This window comes from Chinchilla lanigera, unplaced genomic scaffold, assembly GCF_000276665.1.
Source record: "Chinchilla lanigera isolate Chin_1 unplaced genomic scaffold, ChiLan1.0 scaffold00077, whole genome shotgun sequence".
Lineage (NCBI taxonomy): Eukaryota > Metazoa > Chordata > Mammalia > Rodentia > Chinchillidae > Chinchilla > Chinchilla lanigera.
The window spans coordinates 10,817,566-10,841,439 of NW_004955478.1; the positions used below are offsets into that span (position 1 = coordinate 10,817,566).

Below are 23,874 nucleotides of genomic sequence, written 5' to 3' on the forward strand. Positions count from 1 at the left end.
CCCGCGCTCGGACGCCCGCTCGGGACCCTCACTCGGGTGCCCCGTGCGCCCGCGTCCCGGGCTCGCCCATCACCGGCCCAGCCTGGGACGCGGAGACCCGGAGGGCTGGCGTGTGGAGCGGGTGGGGCGGGTGGAGCGCGTGGGCTGTGCCCGAGGCGGGCAGAGGACCTCTCAGGTCCACGAGAAGGGCAACCCGCGGAAGGACGGAGGGGAGTGCCAGCCGCTGCGAAGCCGGAGCAGATCTCAGAGCTGGCGTCGGGCGTAGATGCTCTCGGAACGACGGAGACGGGGAGGGGGGATTTCAGGCGCTGTGCGATGTGCGTGGTCGGGAAAGGAGGATCACGGGTGGGAGGACACGCGTGGCAGGAACGGTGAAGGGGACGCTCGGAGCGCAAGTTAAGGGCGACTGTTTCCACTCTCCTCTTCTCTGACCCTGGAACTGCAGGGACTTGGCGGGGTGCGAGGTAGAGCAGGGACCGTAGATAAGCATGCACCTTCCCCATCTCCACCCAGAGCCGACTCCACATAACGTAGACACTGTGAGTTTAAACCTGGCCTTTGGTGTGAGCTTCACCCCAGGTCAAGCCAAGGTTTGCATTCTGGCCATAGCAAAGGCGGGAAAGGCCCCTCAAGTGACCTGCCAGAGGCCCCGCTTATGAACCCACCTGGCCTGGCCTTTAAGGGCCTGGGGAGTCCCTCAGAAGTTGAAATAAGGGCTTCGGGCTGATTTCCAGGTCATGACCCTCGGATGAAAAGTGCCAGGGCTGTAGGCAATGGCCTCCCCTGACACACACAGGGAGGGATGTCAGCTCAGACCTAGTGCTAGTCCTATAGACCTGCAGCTTACTGATGTCCTGGGAAGACCACTCGGTCTCTAGGCCTCAGTTTCTCCTTTTGTGAAAAGAAGGGGCTGAACCAAGAGCAGTGCACATGTGTGATGTTTGCTTCCCAAGGATTTCAGGTTTGGAGGAGCTCTTGGGGTCTCAGTAGGAAGACGTAATGGGTAGGACACAAGCTGGGTTTGATCCTGCCAATTGCTAGCTGTGTGCTCTTGGCCAAGTTATTTAATGGCTGTGTCTCTAAGCCGGTGCCTATTTCATAAGAGGACTAAGTTAGCACATGTAAAGCACTTAGAACAGTGTCTAGCATGTAGTAAATGCTCAGTTAGTGCCAGCAGGTGTTGTTATTATTATTGTTAGTATTAAGGAAACCAGGTACAGAAGACATCTGAGAGGTTTCTGAGCTAGAAGGGAGATGGGAAGGATATCCCTCTTGGACACTAGCTCATTAATGCGACTCTTTTGTTTGCCTGGGTTTTATGGTTGGAGATAGAGCGAAGGTCAGATGGTGTAAGCGGAGAAGAGAAGGTTTCCAGGAGGTCTTGACCACCCCGCCGGTGTGTTGGGAGGGAAGGAGGTTCTAGCACTGGCAGTACACAGTGCTAGAATCTGGGGCTGTGGCGGGGAAGTCTTAGAAATGAGAGCGGAGGTGGTGAGTGAGGCCTGGATTGGGGCTGAGAGGCCACCTCTTCCAGCTCAGGAACCCAGAAGCCACCGCTGCGCTGGTCTGGAGAACGGGACGAATGCTCAGAGAGGAAGCTAAGATTAGCGCCTCATGTTGTTAAGTGTTTGGTCCAGAAGACGGACAGGATTCAGTCAAAGTCTCTCTGTGAGGAAACCCTCTTGTGACTCAGTCAGACCAGGATATCCTGCTTCCCATCCAGAATTCATTCTCTGGGAGGAATCTGTTATCAGTCATGCACACTTTAGTGAGAGTGTGAGGCAATATGTTTCTCTCTTCTCCGGTTCATTTGCATTTGAAGTTTCATTGCTTATTATAACCCCCCCTTTTTTTCAGATGGGGAATCTCCACCCCCAAGCTACAATGAGCCAGCAGTGGCTTCTGCTTCTTTTGTAGGAGCCCAGAGTCCAACTGTCTTGATGATGATGGTGACGTCATCCTGTACCCAACATAGAAGTTTACAAATCGCTCTCTCAGGCAGGCCCCTCTCTGATTGGACCCTTGGAGCCATTTCTGTGGTGTGTGGGTGGTTCCCAAAGGAAAGCGAGGCTCAGCAAAGTCCCACGAGTCACCTGGTGTCACGTCTGGGTTAATCGGGGGGCAGGGCAGCAAGCAGGTTCTGCCCTGGGTCTGTGTTCCACGCCCCGCTGGGGACAGAGTCAGAGCCGCTACCGTGTGACACCACCCCCAGGAGGGGCAGCAGCTGCAGAGGGGCTGCGAAGGGCTGGCCTCCCTCCCTCCCTTGCTGGCTTAGTTCTTTCAGATCCTAGGCCGTGATGGGAGCAGTCACAATATTCATCTCTGTCCTCAGCAAGGAGACACAATGCCCTGAGCGCTGCTAGCCTCAGTCAGGTAGGCCTCCGAGGGTGGCATGACCACCCCAGGCCAGGAGGCGCTTAGAACCCACCAGCACCAACAGCAGGGCAGCCCTGAGTTCTTAGTATGCACCAGTTACCTCTTGGGCTCTATGTTTCCTTGTCTCAAGCCTCACACCTGTTTTTAAGGGCTTTAATCACGAAAGCTCCGCCAGGTTAAAGCATCTGCCCAAAGTCACACAGCTAGCAAGAGGCAAAGCCAAGATTCAAAGCCGGAACTCAAGGGCCTGTGCGCTGATAACTTCTCTGTGCTGTCCCTGACGGGAAAGAAACTCTGAGAATCCACCCAACAGCCTGGCAGGCTCCCTGCGGGGCCGTGGAGGTACCATCAGTGTAGTTCTGCTGAAGAAACAAAGTATAACCTTTATGTTTTCCAAAGGAGACACATGTAATGAGATGCATGCCTTTTAAGCATAGTTTGGGTGGAACAACTTTGCGGCAACCCCAGGGACCCACCACCCTATGGGATCGCTGTGCTTCTTCACGATCAGCGCTTCCTCACCAGTCCCCAGACTACTTCACTTCTTTATTAGTTTTGTCCCTTTAGAAGTTTGTGTAAATGCAGTTATGTGGTATATAGATTTTCACACCTGGATTCTTTTGCTGAACATAACAATTTAAGACTCATCTGTAGTATTGCATATATCAATCACTGTTTCTTCTCCTTCTCCTTCTCCTTCTCCTTCTCCTTCTCCTTCTCCTTCTCCTTCTTTCTCCTTCTCCTTCTCCTTCTCCTCCTTCTCCTCCTTCTCCTCCTTCTCCTCCTTCTCCTCCTTCTCCTCCTTCTCCTTCTCTTCCTTCTCCTCCTTCTCTTTCTCCTTCTCCTCTTCTTCCTCCTCCTCCTCCTTTTTTTTCTTCTTCTTGAGACAAGGTCTCACTGTGTAGTGCCAGCTGGCCTTGAATTCACTTATATAGCCTAGGCTGGCCTCAAATTCACAGTGATCCTCCTGCCTCAGCCTCCTGAGTTCTGGGATTACAGGCATGTGCTGCCACGTTCAGCTCTTTATTCTTAAGTAGTATCCCATTATGTGAATCTATCACAAATTGTTTATTCATTTCTCAGTTGATGGTCATTTGGCATACTTCTAGTTTGAGGTAATTCCCAGTAAAGCTGGTGTAAACCTCCATTTACATCTATTTTGTAGACATTTATTTTTATTTCTCTGGAATAACTATCTGGATGAATTGTTGGACCTTATGGTAGATACATGTTTAACATATAGGAAATGGCTAGTTGCCCAAAGTGGTCCTATCATTTTACAAAGTAGTGTATGAAAGTTTCAATTTCACCACATTCTTGTCAGATATCATGAGTGTTTTTTGTTTGTTTATCTATGTTTTTGTACTGAAGAATGAACCCAGGGCCTATGCATGCCAGGCAAATGCTCAGCCAATGGGCTACGTCTGAACCCCTTACTGTCGGTTTTGATTGAAGCCATTTTAATGGGTATATATTAGTATCTCATTGTGCTTTTAACTTGTATTGCCCCACTGATGAATAGTGTGTTGGATATTTTTTCATGTGCATACTGGCCATTTAAATATTTTTCATTGGATCATTTGTCTTCTTGTTAATGAATTATAAGTATTTTATATATATTTTGGATACAAGTTTTTTTTGTGTGTGTCAGAATGTATTGGCAGGGGCCAGAGATATAGCTCAGTGGCACAAGTGCTTGCCTGGAAAATGCAAGGTCCTGAGTTCAATTCCCAGTCCCAAAGAAAGAAAGTATTGGCAATATTTCATCCCTGTCCATGGCTTGCCTTTTCGTTTTTTTCTTCATATCTTACAAGCAACAGAAGTTTTTAATTTGATGAAGTTTAGTGTATCTCTCAACTTTTTATTATATGGGTTGTACTTTTTTTTTTTGTATCCTGTCCAAGAGATTTGTGCTTACCCAAAAGTTGCAAAGATTTCTCCCTATGTTTACTTCTAGAAGCTTCATAATTTTGCTTTTGCACTTGGGTCTGTAATATACTTGAGTTAGTTGTGTATGATGTGAGGTAAGAGTCAGGCATACTGCTTTCCATATGGACATCTACTTGTTCTAGCACCATCTGTTGAAAAGGTGATCCTTTCCCTATTGTCTTCTTTGTTACAAATCAGTGGATCCCATGGGTAGGGTATATTTCTAGACCGTCTATATATTCTATTACATGCCTACCTGTGTGCCAATACCATACAGTAATGATTACTATAACTTCATAGTAAGTCTAGAAACCAAGTACTGTAAATTCTCTCTTCATCCTTTTTCAAATTTATTTTGGATGTTCAGGTTCTTTGTGTATTTTTTTTTTCAAGACAGGGTCTTGATATGCAGTTCAGGCTGGATTTGAGCAGACTTTGTAGCCCAGGCTAGCCTCAGATTTGCAATGATCCTCCTGCCTCAGCCTCCCAAGTGCTGGGTTTATCCTTTGTGTATTTACATAAATTTTAGTATCATTTTTATCAATATCTACATGAAAGCCTTTTGAATTTTCATTGAGATCACATTGAATCCATAAGCCAATGTATGGAAGGATAACATTTTAATAATATTAAGTACACTGATCATAACAGGTCTTATCTATCTATTTGGGGCTTTAAAAATTTCCAATAGTGTTTTATAGTTTGCAACATACAGATCTCGCTAGCATATTTTGAAATTATTTCTAAGTGCTTTATGTACTTGTGAAACACCACTTTTATACATTTTTAAAAAAGAAATTGAGTTGGGTCCTGAGTAAAACAAGATAAGAAAAAAAGAGTAAAAGAAATTTACTGCTTTGGAGTAGTGGATTAAAAGCCAAACCTCTCTGATAAGAGTCATTGTGTTTTGGGAAGGAATTTAGGCCACTGGTCCCTGGCTGAGCTGTAAGCCCTGAGGACCGGGCTCCGGAGTTAGGCTCAGGGTCAGACCAGCCCCTCAGTGGTTGGTGCTTGAGTTTCTGTGCATGGGAAGGGAAGGAGGAGGGGAAGGAAGTGGGGTAGGCATGGAGTTGCCTGAGGAAGAGAAATCTCGGTGTCTTTGGGGTCATGGCGCAGGCAAAAGCTGGACTCTGGAGAAGGTGGGACAGGTTGTCTGTGAGGATGGTCCCTTCCCTGGCATCAACCAGAGCCAATGCCCTGCTCTAGTAAGGAGCACTGGGCTCGGAGCCATGCAGATTATGAAGTTGAGTACAAGTCCTCAAATTATACCCATCAGCAAAATGGGCTAATCTTTATTTTGGAGGTTGTTGCCCACACACTTGGGCGTGTGTGGATCTGTAAAGAACTGATGTGCAGAAACTTGATTTCTAGGCTGTATACTGTGAACGGCAGTTTGCATACACCGCTATGTACACAGGCCTGGGGCCAAGAAACAGCATGGAGCTTCACGCTCGTTTCCCCAAGAGGAATTCCCTGTGAGGAACATACACCACTTTTCAGAATGCTTCTGCGGTATTTACCGAAGTGTGACAAGTCAGATATTCTTTGCTTCCTAATGCCCACGGTTTCTAATGCAAGGCAAAGAATACTGATGCAGTTTGTCCTGGCAAGCAGGTACAGCTTCACCAAAGTACAGTTCAGCAAACTTCAAGGAGATCTGCAAAGCCAAATGCTAAATAAACAAAGAGAGAGAGAGGGCCTGGGAATGTAGCTTAAAGGTAAGAGCATATGCAAGGTCCTGTGTCCAATCCTCAGTGCTTAAAGAAAAGTATATAAAAGTGCTGAATTTGGCCATGTTGGCACATGCCAGTAAACCCAGCACTCTGAGAGGCTGATGTAGGAGGATTGCAAGTTCAAGCCCAGCCTGGGAAATTTAGCAATTTAGCAATTGAGTGAGACCTTGTCTCAAAAATAAAAATAAAAATGGGCTGGAGATGTAACTCAGTGTGAAGGTCCTGTGTTCAAATCCCCAGCATCTCTCTCATGCCCCCAAAGAAGTATGAAGTTAAAAAGTGCTTAGTGATATTTTCTCCTTCCTCTGCGTCTTTATCCCAATGGTCATACAGTTAAAAACAAATAGAATCTTTTCCTGCGCTCAGCCCTTTATATGGGTCATCTCTTCCTACCACAGCGACAGCCCAGGAGGTAGGTGTTGGCATGACGCTCCTCACTTATAGGTGAGTGGGAGCAGAGCTTAAAGAGGCCGTGTGCCTTGGCCAAAGTCATAGAGCTAGTGCTTAGCAGCACCAGATTTGAAATCTAGCTTGTTAGAGCCCAGAGCCGACCTCTTTTGTCATGCTGCCTACCTGCCCCTGGCAGCTCTGCCTCTCTGACCCCTCTGCGGTGACCCTTTCCCTTCACTTGCACGTGGACGCGCAGTCTTGCACACGTGTCCTCCGCTCTGGATTTGTTACCTACCTTTTCCCGTGCTCATGTCTCCAGCTCACTCGTAGCTCCCTCTAGCAGAGCTCTTGGGCCCTGTTGTTGACTGACCTCCCTGTGCCTGGTTTTGCCCCCTGGCTTGCTGGCCTTCTTTGCCCTGGCTGGTTCTCTGTACCCACCCCAGGCACTCTTCCCTCATCTGCAGACGCCTGGTCCTCTTGTGTACGTACTTCACTGAGACCTGGGCCAGGTCTGGAATTAAAGTGGGGCACGAGCCCTGCCCCTCAGGCTCCAGGGCTCAGCCACACCAAGCATTTTGTGGGTGCCCTTGTGGCAGGAGATAAGCTGGGATGGGGTGAGATTAGTGCTGCATCAGACCCAGACCCCCTCACTGGAGGAAAAGAGACAGACAGGGAGAATGGAGAGTCTTAGACATTCAGGAGAGCCTTCAACAAGCATATCTCAGTCGGTCCTGGAAATGCCAAAGAACCAGTAGTAGGACAACATGCAAGGTTCTGCTCTTCCTACGTAGCAATCCTGTTGAGGCCAGATGCATTTCAGAGTCCAAAATTTCTCAGATTTTAGAAAGGCAATACCATGCATATATCATGTAGAGCGTGTCCTACTGATGCTTAGGGCAAAACCTTGGAGGACGGTACCTCATTATTTTTTGTTAGGAAAACATGTACAGGTTGGGATAAATAAAGACCATAGTAATCTTTGGACTGGATTTTGGGGCGGTCGGAGCTTGCTGCCATACAGTGGTACAAAACAGTACTACAATGGTACCAAAGCTCTAGTTTTTGAGCTTTCTGGAGTTTGGAGTTATAGATACAAGCTTCTAACTCTGTGGTAAAATTTCAGTCCATATTATCATAAAAGATTGTGCAGGCTGAATTTTATTTTATTTTATTGAATAATAACAGGGTCTCACTATGCAGTCAGACTGGCCTTTAACTCACTCTATATCCCTAGGCTGGCCTCAAATTCATGGCGATCCTCCTGCTTCAGCCTCCCATATGCTGGGATGATAGTTGTCCAGCACCACCTCTGCCTGCAAGCTGAATTTTAAATAAAGATCTGGATAGATTTCTTGGCTTGTCCTCACAGAATATCAAAGGGAAGCTCTGGCTACCTGAGCACAGCTCATCTCTCAGAACTGAGGTCCAGAGAGAACTAGCCTGTCTCTCTCAGACCCCAAGGTGCAGCACAAACAGGGCCCGGAGGACTCGAGGTCTGAGTGACCAGGGCCAGATGGCCTCACGACCTGGTACTGGGTGAGCATGTGCAAGTGATCACAGTCCGAGCCTTGCCGTTCCAAAGCCTGGACTTGGGAAGGGCTGGGAGCGGGGGCTTGTTCTCTGCCTTGCATTAGGTGCGCATTAGGGGTTTATGTAGCAGTAGGTCTGAGGGGAGGGCCTGGGCCAGGAGCGTGACCTCAGGGGATGAGAGACCATGGTCTCTAGTAGGGAGAATAGTAGTAGAGACTATGTAAGGTCCAAAGAGGAAGGAGGCCCGGAGGACCAAAGTGCCAACCACACAGACCTGGGGGCACCATAGCTACACAAACAGGAAAAGACAGAATGAGCTGGGACTGGCAACCAAGGAGGGCTTCCTGGATGAAGTAAATAAGCATCACCGCCTGCAGGCTGCATGTAGCCTCCAGATCGCCTTCCCTTTCCCTGCATTTGTGAGGCAGGCATTGAAGAGGAAGTGCTGTGAAAGTTTCCAGGGCTTTTGGAGCAGGGTGTGACGTCCCAGGAAGGGCTTCCGGCGTGGAGAGGGGCACAGAGGCTGGACTGAGTTAGACATGGCAGAACGACAAGCAGGGGCCCTCCGCTACAGCGCTCGCTGGTTCTGGGTTGGGTGGTCCAAGGAAGGAAGTTGCTGGTTCTGCTTGGGAGGCCCCTGTGCTGCTCCACAGGGAGTCTCTCCCGACTTCACTCCCATGGTGTCCTCCTGGACCACCCTGGCCCTCCAGAAATGTGCAGAGGCTGCTCCTTGACCAGGCTGGGAGGTGCCCGCCCTCCCTGGAGCTGTGGGAAGAGCGCGGAGGGCTGTGGACCATCCCCGGGACCTACAAGAAGACAAGTGGCACCTGCAGCCTGAGACATCTCTGTGTAGAGCCCCTGCCAGCAGGTGGACTGTCCTCGCCCCGCAGCGAGCACGCACAGGTGTTCCCCAGGGACCCGGCTCCTCTCACCCTGACCCCACGTGTCCATGGGAAGGCGGTGGGCAGAGCTTAGGGCGCATTCAAGAGTTGGTCTCCTTAGTTGGTCAGCTTGCCGTGGTTAAATAGCTGGGCCGAAGTCACCCAGCTCAGCAACAGGACCCCATGTATGGGTGGTGCTGCAGGGAGGAGGTAGTATTACGCCCCACAGGGAGGGGTGGCCTTGGTGGCTGCATCTTTCCCCTCGCTGCCCAGTCTGTGCTGTGGAAACTGCTTTGCTCCTCATTGGGATCTGTGCACCCAAGAAACTGGGGGAGTTTATCTTCATCACCGCCACACCACACTGGGCGCGCTCTCTCTCTCTCTGCTTTCATGATCCTTCCCTTTGACCTCCCCTCTAACCAGCAAAGTACTTCTCTTTAGTAGGAGTAGGCAGGCCACTTTTAGAAGCCTTATTTGGCTGAAAAGAGACTTGAGTTTCAGATCGGGGAAAAGTAGCCTTTTAAACTTCTGCCTTCTTGAGGTCCCATTCTCGGGCCGCCCAGGGGGCTCAGAGGAGTCTGACCAGGCTCCTTTCCCTTAAAATCCACCCGCACTGTGTTCCTATCAGCTTAGATATTTGGCGTTGGCAGTGGCTGGTTTTGTGTCCCTGAAGTGTTCTGTTGAGACTGAGAGCAGAAACCGATTGAAAGCAATCAGGGTGGGCTGGGGATTTAGCTCAGCGGCACAGCGCCTGCCCAGCAAGCGTGAGGTCGTGAGTTCGATTCCCGGTACCGGAAAAAAAAAAAAAGAAAGCGATCAGGAACCCTGAGGCATGGCCTACCCCTGGCATGAAGTTACCTTGGACAATGAATCTGCCTAAACTTCTAGGGCACAAGACAATCCAAAGCAGAGACCTGCCCACTTGACAAACTTCTTGTGCTCTTTCTCTGTCCTGCCCCCAGCAGGCTCTGAGATACCTCCCAGGAGCCTTCAGGGTAAAACCTCTGGACCAGGTGGTCCTCATGGGTCTCTCCAGCTCTCAAATATAACCCACATCTGCACCTAGGCATTTAACTGGAAGAGATGCTTACATCCCAGTCTTACGGAAGTGGGGGAATCCCTCCACACAGGACTGACCTCGGGGACCCCTCCATGGTCACTGTGCTGTGCACCTGAGCTATGCATGTCAGGGACAAAGACTTCCTCTCCCGCCTTCAATCTGAGCCTGAGCAGAGAGGGAGAGGGGAAGAAGGAGGAAGGGAGGGGGAAGCATTTCCTCCACAGATGCTGAGCCGGTTGAGCGCTAAATCTGGACATTGTTGAGAGGCAGAGCGTGCGAGCTGCTTGGCTGTCCGCTGCACACTCAGCTTGGAGCGGCGTCTCCCCAGTGCCATCCTCAGCGGGCAGAGACAGGAAGTGGAGCTGTTCCCGAGAGACAAAGCCCGCAGCTGGCCCAGCTCTTTTCTCTCAGAGTGGGGACTGGGTGGGGGAATCTTCTCTGGGCTGGGCTCGAGGGGGAGGTGGGGGCCAGATCTAATCCTCGGGGTGGGCTCGTGGGACCCTGAGGCCAAGAGCTGGGAAGGAAGCAAGGCTGGCTGGGAAGGGGCCCATGGGGCCAGGTGGGGAGCAGTGAGGGGCCTCGTCGGTGGGTGGACCTGGCGTGAAGCTGACGCTCCCTGAAGTGTGAGTGAGCAGGTGAGTGGCAGGCGTGGGAACGCAGGGAGGAGACAATCACTGGCCACCTTGCCAGGCGGTACAGCCAGGGCATCTTCATGGGAGAGGGGCACGGGGACACCGTGTAAAGAAGAAAGGCGTCCAAAGGCAGAGGCAGGATGCGTAGCCCTGCGGGGTAGACCTGGGCTTCCCTCAGCAGACGGGGAGGGCAGGCAAGCTGAGCGCTCCCCTTTCTGAAGGCCTGGTCAGCGTCACGGTGCCTTCTCTGGCTGAGCAGCAGCTGCCCTCCCTGAACCCCCTGCTGCTGGGGAGGCGCTGAGGGCGGAGACCGGGAGGCTTGGTGCTGAGTGTGCGGGGCCAGTCAGGTGGGCTCGGAGGCTGGACATGAAAGCACAAAGGGCGCACTGACCCTGGAAACGGCCCTGCCGCGGAAGCCTCTTATCAGGAGCATCTACCGAGGCTTTGCGGGGCCGAGGCCAAGGCCCCGGGCAGCGTGAGGCTTTCCTGGTTCCCAGGCAGCTGCACACGGTTGGCATGGGCCCTGGTGCCAGGCACAGCTCATAGGCCCGCCAGCCAGGCATCCAGGTTTGCTGGCATTGCCTGGCGCCCTGAGAGCCACCTGCCTTGTCCTATACACCTACTGCCCCCCATCCCGAGGTGGCCTCCGCTGGACCCGTCAGACTCTCTGGAGCAGAAACAAGGGCGGGGCAGGTCTGGAAGAACAGCCTAGGGCACAACTGGTGCACCTGCCAGGCCTTCCCCGGCCAGCCTGGAGTGCTCCCAGACCTTCCTCCCACCTCCGCCCACCCCAGGCCTCCTACTACGGGTGAGATGAGACCAGCCAAGGTCGGGTGGCCACCGAGATGGTGCTGAGAGGTCAGCTATTGGTCATTCCTTAGAGAGCCAAGCTGGTTCAAACTTTCCTTTTCTCTCCTCTCCTTGGGACCTGACTCCAACCACATTTCCTTCTGACTGTGAGCCGCCACTACCTCCTCCTCCTCCTCCTTCTCCCGCCACTTCTTCACCTTTGAGACAGGGTCTCCCTGTGTGGTCCAGGCTGACCTTGGATTCACTACATAGCCCTGGCTGGCCTGGAGCTCTCAGTGGTCTTTCTGCCTCAGCCTCCTGAGTGGTGGGATTACGGGTGTGTGCCGCCACGCCAGGCTTCCTGAAGGCAGGACGGTGTCCTTGCACCCAGCACAGTGCCTCCCACATGGTAGGTGTTTAATGAGGACACCTATCCGGAGCTTCCTATGTGCAGACACTGTTCTAGGAGCTTTGCAGACACTAAGTCCTTTAATCCTCCCAACACCTTGCAAGGTGGACACTGCTATTATCTGCATCTGACAGATGAGGTGCCGAGAGATAACATGCCTTGCCCAGCCGTGGTGGCACACGCCTGTAATCTCAGCACTCGGGAGGCTGAGGCAGGAGGATTGCTGCAAGTTCAAGACCAGCCTGGGCTACAAAGTGAGCTCAAGGCCGGCCTGAACTGCATAGCGAGATCCTGTCTCAAAAAAAAGACCAAAGAGAAAAAAAAGTGCCTTGCCCAGTAAGAAGCCAAGGGTGGAGGTGGGACTTGAACTCAGGCAGGCTGGCTGCCATCATGCTGTGTTACAGGCAGTGTGTATTTGTTAGGTGAGCGGACTCGGTGGTGGTGGTGGGGAGTTATATCCCTGCGGTCACTTCTGAGTCAAAGGAAGACCTAGAACCAGCGTCCTGGGCCAGAACAGCCTTGAGGACATGCAATCCTGGGTTCCCCACATTCCAGCGGGTGGTACACGATCGCTGAGGAGCGAGCTACATTTCCTGTAGGGGTTGGATGGCCCCTGGGTCCTGCTAACAGCGACAGAGCAGGCTCCCTGGAGGCTTTCCTCCGCCCGGCGTACCTGCTTCTGCCTCTTCCAAGGCTGCCCCTTGAGGCGGTTTTAGCCAATCCTGTGAGAGGGAAGAGGGAGGAGGGGCAGGAAGGGCCGGAGGAGGCAGAGAAGGGAGGGGGCGCTGTGTGCCCAGAGCACGGGGGCTTTTCCCATTTTAAGGTGGAAGTGGTTGGGGATGTCACTAGGTCAACGCCAGAAGGCATCTCTGGGAGGATGGGGAGGTGGTGCAGAGAGCAGAGGGGCAGAGCTGGAAGGGTCAGGAAGGGAGACGAAGGCAGCTGGTCCCAGGATGGGGCCACTGCTTTCTTAATGGGCGAACAAACTCAGAGTGAGCCTGGGGAGCTTAAGGAAGGGAGGGACAGGGACGACCAGCCGGGCCCCAGCAGGTACAGACTGATGAATGGGGTCCCGCGTAGTCCAGAAGCACTGGAGTCAGGCAGAAGCCTTAAGGCACTGCTGTCCCCTGCCCCTAGGGCCCATGCATATGCTCACAAATTGTGCACTGTCTGCTGTTTGGTTGAGAATGCAGACTGTGGCTGACAGTGTGACTGACCACAGGGTTGTGTCTTCTTGAAAACACCCGTTTTGCCTGATTCATAAGACTGATGAATTTGGTGTTTTTTTTTTGTTTTGTTTTTTTGTTTTTTCTTTGTTGTTCTTGTTTTTTGTTTTTTTCTGGTACCGGGAATCGAACTCACGACCTTGTGCTTGCCAGGCAGGCACTGTGCCGCTGAGCTAAATCCCCAGCCCCCAGACTGATGAATCTGAACTTCATAATCAGATGTCCTTCTTACCACCCTGGGGCTTGGCTAACATGTGGGTGATGGAAATTTCTCAGCGAGGCCTGGAGGGTGGAGTCCTCGGGTCTAGGCTGCTGGAGACAGATTTCTTCCAGGGGTGGGGGAAAATGCCTGCTGTCGGTGGAATGGGCTGGAACCTGCAATGCCCAGAATTCTTTCGGGGTCCAGGAAGTGCCTTCCCTCTGGGTTGGGCATGCATAGAATTCACTAGCATTGCTCAAGGAAATCAGTTAAGTCATTTTTCTCAACATGATGTCATAGTACTATTTCTTCAAAGGTGTATGATCCCAAACTGCAATATAGAAAACAAATAAAAGGGAAACCGGGCCCTGGAAGTTCCCTCAGGCGGTCTTCCCTAGGCCTTTAGGGAGCTGTGAGACAGTGCCCGGGAATCTTCTTTGAGAGCAGCCCTGGAAAGACCAGGGCCTAGCACGGCTTGAGTGCTCTGCGGTTGGCTGCCTTTCCTGACCATTAATCACAGCTAAGTGTCATTATCGCTAATAAAATTAACCGACTTTATACTGAGCCATCAATCTCAGGGTCTGTTACATGAAATTTTAAATCAGGCGCCTGTTGATAAGAGGAAGGGTTTTTGCTGAGCCTGGCTTACAAGTACAACCTAGGGAACTGTGGTCCTCTACAGCCTGCAAAAGGATATGATCAAGGACAATGACCTCAGTTCCACAAACCGGCTCCCAGCCTTTGCTATGCAGTAGGCAGCTGTCTCAGGCAGGAAGAACACAGCTAGACCTCAGGAGAACTCTAGGCCCGAAGCCCAGAATGTTTCCCCAAATCTCCCTCCTACTCTCACCTCTCCTTCTCTCAGCGCATTTGGTTCAGTCCTTTCCCTTCTGTTTGGGTCAGCTTCCTCTGTTATTGAGTGCAGTCACCCAAACACAGAACGGGAGACAAAGCAACTGCATGCTCTCTTAACTCAAATTCCAGGTTTCCAGAGAAAAGATTGATTGGCCAAGCTCAGGTCATGTGATTATCTTTGATCCAATCAACAGACTAGCACAGCAAGGTCATGTGACATAAAATGGCCTGCAGAGACCACATGATAGTCATATAGATAGAAGAAACAAGTAGGCAGCAATACTAATTTAAAGGGCTCAGCAATAGGCACTGAAAAAGTGGTAGGTATGCATATATATCACCACACATAATAAATATGTAATGTTATATGACAGAATATTTCTATAATGATAATTATGGCTATTATTTTTGTTGTTGTTCTTGTTGCCTTTTTTTTTTTTTTTTTGTCTTTTTGAGACAAGGTCTCACTATGCAGTTCAGGCTGGCCTTGAGCTCACTTTGTAGCCTAGGCTGGCCTCGAACTCACAATGATCCTCCTGCCTCAGCCTCCTGAGTGCTGGGATTACAGGCGTGCACCACCACACCTGGCGTTGCTTTTTTTTTGAGATAGTATCTCACTGCAGTTCATTCTGGTTTCAAACTCTCTGTGTAGCCCAGGCTGGCCTCAAACTCACAGCTATCCTCCTGCCTCAGCCTCCCAAGTGCTGGGATTACAGGGGTGTGGCACCACACCTAGCTATATAGCTATTATTGTTTTTTTTTTTTTTTTCCAGTACCGGAAATCGAACTCATGACCTTGCTCTTGCCAGGCAGGCGCTGTGCCGCTGAGCTAAATCCCCAGCCCCTATAGCTATTATTCCTGAAATGGCATTTGAGACAGGCCTTGAAGCCTTGAAGGATGCTCAGTCCCACAGGCTAAATTTCTCATCACTCCCTGGTTGTTTCCTGCTTTGTCAGTCAGCTTTTATAAGTAAGGTCTCGATTTCCAACACACAGAAATTGTATGAGCAAAAGTTGCCCTCCCCACCAGCCCTCGTGTGGGGAGGACACTGGAGTAGCCCACATGCCTGCTGTCCTCTTTGCTCCTGTATCTCTGAGCTGCCCTCCAGGCTGGAGACCAGTTAAGGTGGGGCCTCCTCAGCTGGAGCTGACCTCAGGTTCTGCTCCAGACCTGCCAAGGGTCAAGCTCTGAGGATTTCCTGCCAGGCTGCAGGGAGGGGTTTGAGTGTAGGCTTGGTGGACTGGAAATTTACCCATTTGCCCCCAGATTAATGATTAACGGGCCCCTGCCCTCACCCTGTCTAGCTGGGGAGCCCAGGGCCGGGCTGGGCCAGGAGGAGCCCGATAGCATCTGCCTCTGTTCAGAGGTTTCAGAGATATGTTCCACACTGGGTTGGCTGCACCTGATGGGTTTAGAATCTACAGGGGCACCTGGGGCCCAGCCAGGACCCACACCCTCCAGTGAGGCTTCCTACTCTGCCAGACAGGGAGGATGTGGCATCCAGCCAAGTTTCTTGGCTAAGGCAGGTGACTCCAAACGGGAGAGCAGGGTACTCGGCTCAGCGGGAAAGCTCTCTCTGAGGGCTCAGGGCTTACTTTGGCCAGGAGCCCGTAAGCAGATGTGGCAAGTGCCACATCCAACCAAGAGCTTTAGGAGCTGTTGTCCGGTTCCACCTTTGCTCTTTATCCTGGCTATGAGGCTGGCATATTGCAGAAAGGGGCTGCTTCCTCCAGCCTGGGTCCTGGAATGGTATATACTCCATCCACACGGGGAGGCACCAGGGCAGGAGATAGCAAACATCTCGAACTACACTGCATGTCACAGAGAGCTTCTGGGAGGACAGCAAGTCCCTGATTCAAGATCCTCCCTTACTGCTTTTTGGTTGCACCTGAGCCAGGCAGTGCCTCCTCATAAAACCTCAGCGTCCTCATCTGCACGAAGGGAGACTCTGCCTAGTTAGAGTAAGGCATCTTGCAAGAGAGCCGTTGGAGAAGCTCCAGCTAGCAGGAAGGAAAGCCGGCACGTCCTGGGTGCTATGGTTTTTACCTTTCCTGTAATCTTCATGGAAACCCTGAGAGGTAGGGAGTTCACTCTTTCTACTGTGTGGAGGAGAAAACCAAGACCTCAAGGTTGCACAGCTAGGAAGTGGTACGTCAGGTTCAGAATTGGTCAGTCCGACTCTGGAACCAATGGACTTTGGTTACAGAACGAGAATCTGAGATTCACCTTCATCCAACCATCTGTCAGCCTGACTTTCCTTCTTCCTCCTTCTTCCCTCCTTCCCTCTTTCTTCTTTCCCTTCCTTTTGCTTTCTTTCCATTCCTCAAATGTCTCTTTGTTCCAGGCACCAAATGGCCAGGTGGCTGGGGAGCTACTGGGATTCAGGAAACAAGCTCGGTTGGCCCACAGTTACTTGGGCAGCAACACAGTGCAAGGAGAGAAGATTCTGGGGGACTTCGGCTGGGTGTCTGCTCTGAATCTGTGTCACTTGTGCCCACCTCTCTTAGGAAGGTGGCTGTCGTAGGCAACAGCCAGAACTCTGCAATGTTTCCCAGACTTCCTGGATTGTAGCAGCTACCCAGGGAATGTGGCCGACAGATTCCCAGGCCCTCTCAGACCAGTGGGGCGAGAAATGCCAAGTGTGGGTCCTGGGAATCTGTATTTTTTTTAAGCACCCAGTGATTTTTCTAACTGGGGAGTTTGGGGAAGAAGAGTAGAAACTGGATCTTGGGAAGTCTGAATTTAAGGTTCTGCACCAGTTCTTACTAGCACCTTGATCTCCTTCTCTGTGAGACCACGACCCAAAAGGACAATACGTGAAGATCCCAAGAAGGTCCCTTCAGCTCACATTCCCGTGGACTGTCCCCTGCCAGCACCCCCACGGCTCATGCTTGCTTTTCTCATCCTCTCCAGCTTGACCGGGAGGGAGGTCCTAACGTCCTTCCCAGGGCTGGGCACCGAGGCAGCCCCAACGCAGGGCAGTGCCCACCTGAAGCAGTGTGACCTGCTGAAGCTGTCCCGCCGGCAGAAGCAGCTGTGCAGGCGGGAACCTGGCCTGGCTGAGACCCTGCGGGACGCAGCACACCTTGGCCTGATCGAGTGTCAGTTCCAGTTCCGGCAGGAGCGCTGGAATTGCAGCCTGGAGGGAAGGACTGGCCTGCTCAAGAGAGGTGGGAAGACTGCTGGGGGGCCTGGGGAGGGTGGGAGGAGGAGGCCACGTCTCCCTTGCTCCCTGGGCCCAGCCCTAAGTGAGAAGAGTCCTGGCGGGTTGTGAAGGTCTCTTGAAGGCCATCCATGGCCCAGCCTAAGAGTTGGGGGAACAGCTGAGCAGAGAAGACACAGAAAGGAGGGGACATGGGCCACTCCTGGAGGAGCCCGTAGATGAGGCCGAGGTGCCGGCAGCCTCCCTGTGCCTGCTGTACACACTGAAGACAGTGCTCAGGAACACTAAGGATGGAGGCCACTAATAACTGGCCGAGATGCACAAGGCCATCTGGTTCCTGCCTTTACCATCCTTCTGTCTCTCTGCTGCTTAGATTTGCTGTCGTTCCCCCTTGCCCTTCCTCCCCCTGCCTCCCTCCCGGGTTCCCAGATCCCTTCAGGCCTCCACCCACTCACCCACTGAGCATATGCAGAGGCTCGCAGTGCCAGATGCGGAGGGACAGTGCTCGCTACACTCAGAAAGTTCACTGTCCAGGAGGGGAGAAGGCAGGTCATCGTGTCACTGCATGGCCAGGAGGAAAGGGCTATAACGGGAGATTTTCACAAAAATACAGTGACAGTGACAGGGGCAGCCAACTACCTTCTAGGCCGGCTGTCTGCACAGTAGGAGGGGTTTGGACAGAGCAAGTGGCTGGCTTCCTCTTAGAGTCACCAGCCCCCAGGTATTCTGGAGAGCAGAGGGAGACTGAGCCCGGGAGAGCCGCCCCAGCAGCGCAAGCGTAGTGATGGTCCGAGAAGAGGCTGGGATGCTCATTCCAGGGCAGGGCAGGCAGGAGACGCAAGGCCACCCTGGCACTGGGCCAGCTCCTCAGTGGGTGCAGAGAATGACCCGAGAGACATTGGGAAGCGCAGGAAGCCCATGGCGCATCGCTCAGGGGATCAGAAGCCTCAGAAACGGGTCGGTCCAACTTCTCACACATGTGCTTGGACTCAAGGTGGCTCTTTGGCCCCAGCATGGCTCCTCCCCAGGTGCATCTCAGTTCTTACCTGTTACTGGAGTCAGTGGCTGCTGTCCGGCTGCCCCCTGGGAACCCGGGCACTTGCTCCTCAGTGAACTGGGGAGTTCCCTTGAGGCTGAACAGCAGGTGACAGGGAAGCTCACCCAGAAATGTCCACACTGCCCTCGTCTGGCTTACCATGATGCTCCCTGCCCCGCTCCTGTCCTCCGACAGCCTCTGAACTGCCTCTCTCTCCCGGCCTGCACCCTGGTGCCTGGCACAGGTTTCAAGGAGACTGCCTTCCTGTACGCGGTGTCCGCGGCCGCCCTCACCCATGCGCTGGCCCGGGCCTGCAGTGCTGGGCGCATGGAGCGCTGCACCTGTGATGACTCCCCGGGCCTGGAAAGCCGGCAGGCCTGGCAGTGGGGTGTGTGCGGTGACAACCTCAAGTATAGCACCAAATTCCTGAGCAATTTCCTGGGGCCCAAGAGAGGCAGCAAGGACCTGCGGGCTCGGGCCGACGCCCACAACACCCACGTGGGCATCAAGGTGAGCACGTTCTCTGGAGACCCAAAGCACTGCCCCTGGGTGGGGTGTGGAGATGGGGAGCAAGGTCTGTAGGAGGCCAGCGCCCCATATGAACACGTACACCCATTCCGGGATGAATTTTATTCCTTCAACTGGCATCCGCTGGGCATCCAGTCTGGGCCATGACTGTGTACCGTAAGTACGAGAAAGTAAGGAAGGGTCATGGGCAGCAATGCTGGCTGGGTAGCCGTGGGACCAGGCTTGGGACCTGTTTTGGTAAAGCAGGGTCATGTTTAGAGAAGAGTGTCCCTTCCAAGGATGAAGCCAACGTTGTTCAAACAACTTTGATCCGGGCAACCTCTGACCTGCCGGAATGTTTTGGATAGGAAGACGGAGGAGACCCAGAGAGGACAGGGACTTAACTGAGGTCCCTACTGAGGACTAGTAGTGGGTAAACTGCTAGTAACAAGTACCTAGATCTACTGGGGTGAGGAAGGGAGAGCCTGTGCTCCTGGAGATCAAAGCCTGGGGCTCTCTACCCAGGAGCTACATCCCCAGTGCTTTTAATTTTTTTTTGAGACAATCTTGCTAAGTTGCCCGGGACCACACTTGCGATCCTCCTGCCTCAGGCTCCCAAGCAGCTGGGATTACAGACACGTGCTACCACACCCTACTGAAATTGTTTAGGAAATGGCATTCTGTGTTTTTGTGTCATCACTGAGTTGCGTAAATCGGGGCTGCTCTGTTCGGTTGTGCAGGCTGTATATTCCACAAGCACCCTGGGCCGAGGGAGGAGCTAGGACTGAGGTCTGCTCACACGCCCTCACCACAGCATGCACTCCCCAGAGCAAGGAGAGCCTTTTACTGGTTTGCCTGAAGGCACCTCATGGGCCACTTAAGGTGCTGTTTGTCGCTCTCACACACCCTTCACGTCTACTTCTCGCGATGCTCTCTGCCACGCTGCCACTCTCACTTGGACCCCTGACCGGGCCTCCATCTGCGTCTCTCTGCAGGCTGTGAAGAGCGGCCTCAGGACCACCTGCAAGTGCCATGGGGTGTCAGGATCCTGTGCTGTGCGCACCTGCTGGAAGCAGCTCTCCCCCTTCCGCGAGACAGGCCAGGTGCTAAAGCTGCGCTATGACTCGGCTGTCAAGGTGTCCAGTGCTACCAACGAGGCTTTGGGCCACCTGGAGCTGTGGGCACCTGCCAAGCCAGGTGGCCCTGCCAAAGGCCTGGCACCACGGCCTGGGGACTTGGTCTACATGGAGGACTCCCCGAGCTTCTGCCGGCCTAGCAAGTATTCTCCGGGCACAGCGGGCAGGGTGTGCTCCCGGGAGGCCAGCTGCAGCAGCCTGTGCTGTGGGCGTGGTTACGACACCCAGAGCCGCCTGGTGGCCTTCTCTTGCCACTGCCAGGTTCAGTGGTGCTGCTACGTGGAGTGCCAGCAGTGCGTGCAGCAGGAGCTTGTGTACACCTGCAAGCGCTAGGCACTGCACGGTGAGCCGGCCCGTGCCGCTGGGACCTTGGTGGCCCTGTGGGGCAGGTACACACAGTGTGCATGTGGACACAGATGGACATGCCTGCGAACATACGTGTGCCACTCCTCACTTTTCTGTCCCCACTCTACTCTCAGCCAGCTTCTTGTCTCCCACAGGACTCAGCAAACTCAGCGAAGGGTCCTGCCCTGAATCCGAGGGTCTCTAACCTTGTGGAAGATTTGGACCAGGAGCGCAGGCTGGGAAGGGATATGGAGGGAATAAAGGAGACCTAAAGGAGGGCCGGAGTGAGGCAGTGCAGCGAGGGAGGGGTGTTCTGCCATCTCCCATTCCTGGGATGCATGGCCTGGAGCCAGCAAGCTGCTGGGAGGAGGCAGGAGAGACAGTGCCAGCTGCAAGCCTAGGTAGGCACCCAGCCAAGATGGGTCGGTCCAGCCCTGCTCAGATTGCCACGAGCTCTGGGTGCCATGCACTCACACTGCTCTGGCGGTGGTGCTAGGAGCAAGGAAATCTTTCTGGGTTTAGTGAAACCAAGTGAGATCCATGCCCTCAAGTCTCGCGTCCTTAATTTGATTTTTCAGACCTAGCTGTGCTGAGACCTCATTCCTGTCTGCGTAGCTGAATTTCTCACAGCTACCCAGCTCTGTTCAAAGAGGCTTCCAAGGCAGATGAGGAAAGTGGGACAGCGAGTGGCCAGAGTGGGACACAACAGTGAACCTGCAGCTGGGCACCCTCCCCACTTCCCTGGTGGGCAAAGGAAACTTTGATGGGAGCCCAAAGGAAGAGGGTGACAGCCACCTGGTGCCAGCAGGGATGCACGAGCTCAGTGTTCCAGCTTGCGCTGGCGTGTGTTCTGGCCAACCCCTGTGGCTGTGGTCCCCCTGGGCTGGGAGCCCCCACAGCTGCTGATATTTGCATTGCAGAAGGACTTGGACTCATGATCTGCGGTTCTGGTTACATGTCTGTTCTCCCAGCTGCTTGTCTAATTCAGGCCTTTGTCCTGGTAGTCTTTACTAAGCCTGGCTCCTCGGTGGCCTCTTTAATAATGGCCCCTTACTTGGGCCCCTGCCTGTGTAATAGAAGTGACTTTGCTAACTTCTGTGGACCTGTAGACATTTGCAGTACCACCTTCCAAGGCGCCGAGTGGAAGGAGGAGAGAGACTGCATCCATTTATCGGCGCACACAGATGCCTGCCCCACTGGGACCAGGTGGGTGGGTGGTTTCCAGGGAACAGCGCACATCTCTGGCCCAGGACAAAGCTCTTGCAGCGGCTGGTTTGCTGGAGCCTATGTGCTTCCCAAGAGCAGGGCCCGAGGCCAGCAGGGAGGAAGTGACCTCCTTCGGGAAGCTTGTAGCTGCTTGGCTGGCCTGCCGCGCCCTCTTGTACGCTTCCTTTCTCCCTGAACCTGGGGCTGCTGACCCTCCGCTGAAACAGGAAATCCAGAATCAGCCGAGTGCACAGAACTCTTGGGAAGTCCAGCTCCAGGAAGAAGGCCAGAGGCCCAACAGCCTCCCTGAGACCTTCACAGCCAGAGGAGCCACTCTGTCTTCGGGGACTCGAGGCAGTCCGGGGATGCTGGAAGGACCTTTGATGGTGGAGGCACGGATGCGAAGCCAAAACGACTTCACACCCCTCGCTAGAACGATTTTGCTGACCCTGGCAGCTGGCCCATGTCTTGGCAGAAGGAGAGAAGAGTGTGTTAGCCTGGTTTTCTAACTTCGTTCTATTTCTCCTCTCTGCACGGAGACTCGTTCTCTGCCAGTGGGATCCATCTTCCCTCTGTGACTCCAGCACTGCTTCTACCGTGGCTCAGCCCTGGGCTGCACTGGCGGGAGGAGGGACTTGGGAGCCACTCAGGGGCCAGGGCGCCCTAATCTACCACCACTCCATCTGCACCAAACTCAATGGCTGTTAGGGCTGGGGTTGCAGGAGGATAAGGGGTAAACCCGGATGACCAAGGTCATGGCTGGCCACTGACACTGACACCCAGGTCCCTGACCCCTCGGCTTGTGGGGGGGTCCTGTTCATCCAGCCCTCCCTCTCCCTTTTTCTCCTTGTTTGCAGCTCTTTCCCTCCTCGTTACCCCTAAAAATCCACCTTAGCCCTTCCGGGACTCCTGGGGACCAGAGTGACCAATAACCCCTCATTCTGCAGCTTTAAGGGCAATGCTCACAGGGTATTTTTGTCTACCTCACATATATAGTTCTTAGGGCAAAAGAGAATATTTATATAGCTAAGATATATGGGAAAGTATTTATGTTATTTATATAGTTTCTGTCTCACAGGCAGCACATGTGGAGTCTGTGTTTCCCCAGAAGCTTTCTGTCTGGGGAAACACAGCGTGGCCTGGCTGGGGCCCCCACTGAGTCAGATGCCAGGTGGCTGGAGGAGGTCGCATTAGCTCAGCGTCCCCGGTCTATCTTGGAACTGGTGAGCGCGTTTCTCCTTTGTGATATGCCCTGCCGGCTTGATCTGGATCCTCCTTGTGAAGCCTTTGTAGAGTCTTTGCTCCGCTGGGTCCCAGGCCCACTTCTGTAGCGCTGGCAAGAATATTTTGCTGGTAATAATAATGAAAGCATGGATGACCACACCTGGCATTTGTAAAGCACTTTCCCTTTTTAGAAACACTTTTATCTCTTTAATCTCTCGATTGATTTCTCCATTATCCTTGGGAGGTGGTTGCGGCTACATTCCTGTACCCATCTTTGAGATGAGGCCCAGAGAGGGAGGTCTGTGCTCAAAGTCACACAGCAGGGAACTGTTCCACGAAGATTTCCGGAATGTCTACACGGACCTGGCCACTGGGGGAGCTGACTTACCTTGAGGCTGGGAGCCAAAGCCTAAACAGCAGCCCAAGCCCCAGAACTCAGGGAAGCGGCTTCTTTCCTCATTGTGTGATTCCTGCCCTCGGAGTCTGGACGGCATCTCAGTATTTCCAAACGGAGCCCCATTTCTGGGCCTAGAAGTGCCTGAGAGGCCTGGCGAGGCCATAGAAGTCCTTCCCAGGGGCTCTTTTGTTACATCACCCAAGAAGGCTGGGCTGCATCACTGGGCCCCTCCAGAGGAGTTTTATTTGCTCTTATTTGAAATTTTCGTTTTTAGGATATATTGTTTCCCACTGGATTTCTGTGCTGTTGTCTTTTTCCTTGAAAAATCAGCCCCACTGATAAACTGGGCCTTCTCTCCCAACTGGCTGCAGTAAGCCAGTGCAAGGGATAGGATGCATGGGGGGGTCTCCAATTTACCAAATGCCCCCTGCCCCAGGCCTCCACACTCATGGATGTCCTTGCAGGGCTGTCCTGGGCACACAGAGTCTGCCTCCTGCTCTAGTTAACCCCAGGGGCCCCAGAATCCTCTATTGCCTGGCAGACAGATGGACAGACAGACCCATGCTAGCCTTGAAGTTTTATTTCTTGCTTTACAAAGTTTCCTTTCCCCCAAACCACGAACTTCCATGGCTTTTCGTCCCAGCACACTTCAGAATTACAAAGGCAGCTATCAGGTGTCCAGGGCCCACTCGTCCATCCATGATTATTCGTGATGTTCCTGTCAAATGCCAGGCACCCTCCTGGGTGCGGGGGTACAGCAATGTCTAAGGCCAAGTGGGACTGACGGCCTGGTGGTGGAAAGACAGCCAATAAAAAACTACGTGCCAGTTATTTTTACTTATTTGGTGTT

General features: G+C 53.0%; 1 protein-coding gene across 1 annotated transcript in view; it reads left to right on the top strand.

Moving 5' to 3' along the window:
• The window catches only part of Wnt9b (wingless-type MMTV integration site family, member 9B), a 25,012-nt gene extending 1,161 nt beyond the window's left edge, over positions 1 to 23,851 (top strand). The window contains exons 2-4 of the mRNA XM_005402302.2: positions 16,884 to 17,180; positions 18,454 to 18,719; positions 19,712 to 23,851. Coding sequence (XP_005402359.1) covers positions 16,884 to 17,180; positions 18,454 to 18,719; positions 19,712 to 20,185 — 1,037 coding nt within the window. The 3' untranslated portion in view covers positions 20,186 to 23,851. The remainder of the gene's footprint in view (positions 1 to 16,883; positions 17,181 to 18,453; positions 18,720 to 19,711) is intronic.
• Positions 23,852 to 23,874: the final 23 nt, after the last annotated feature.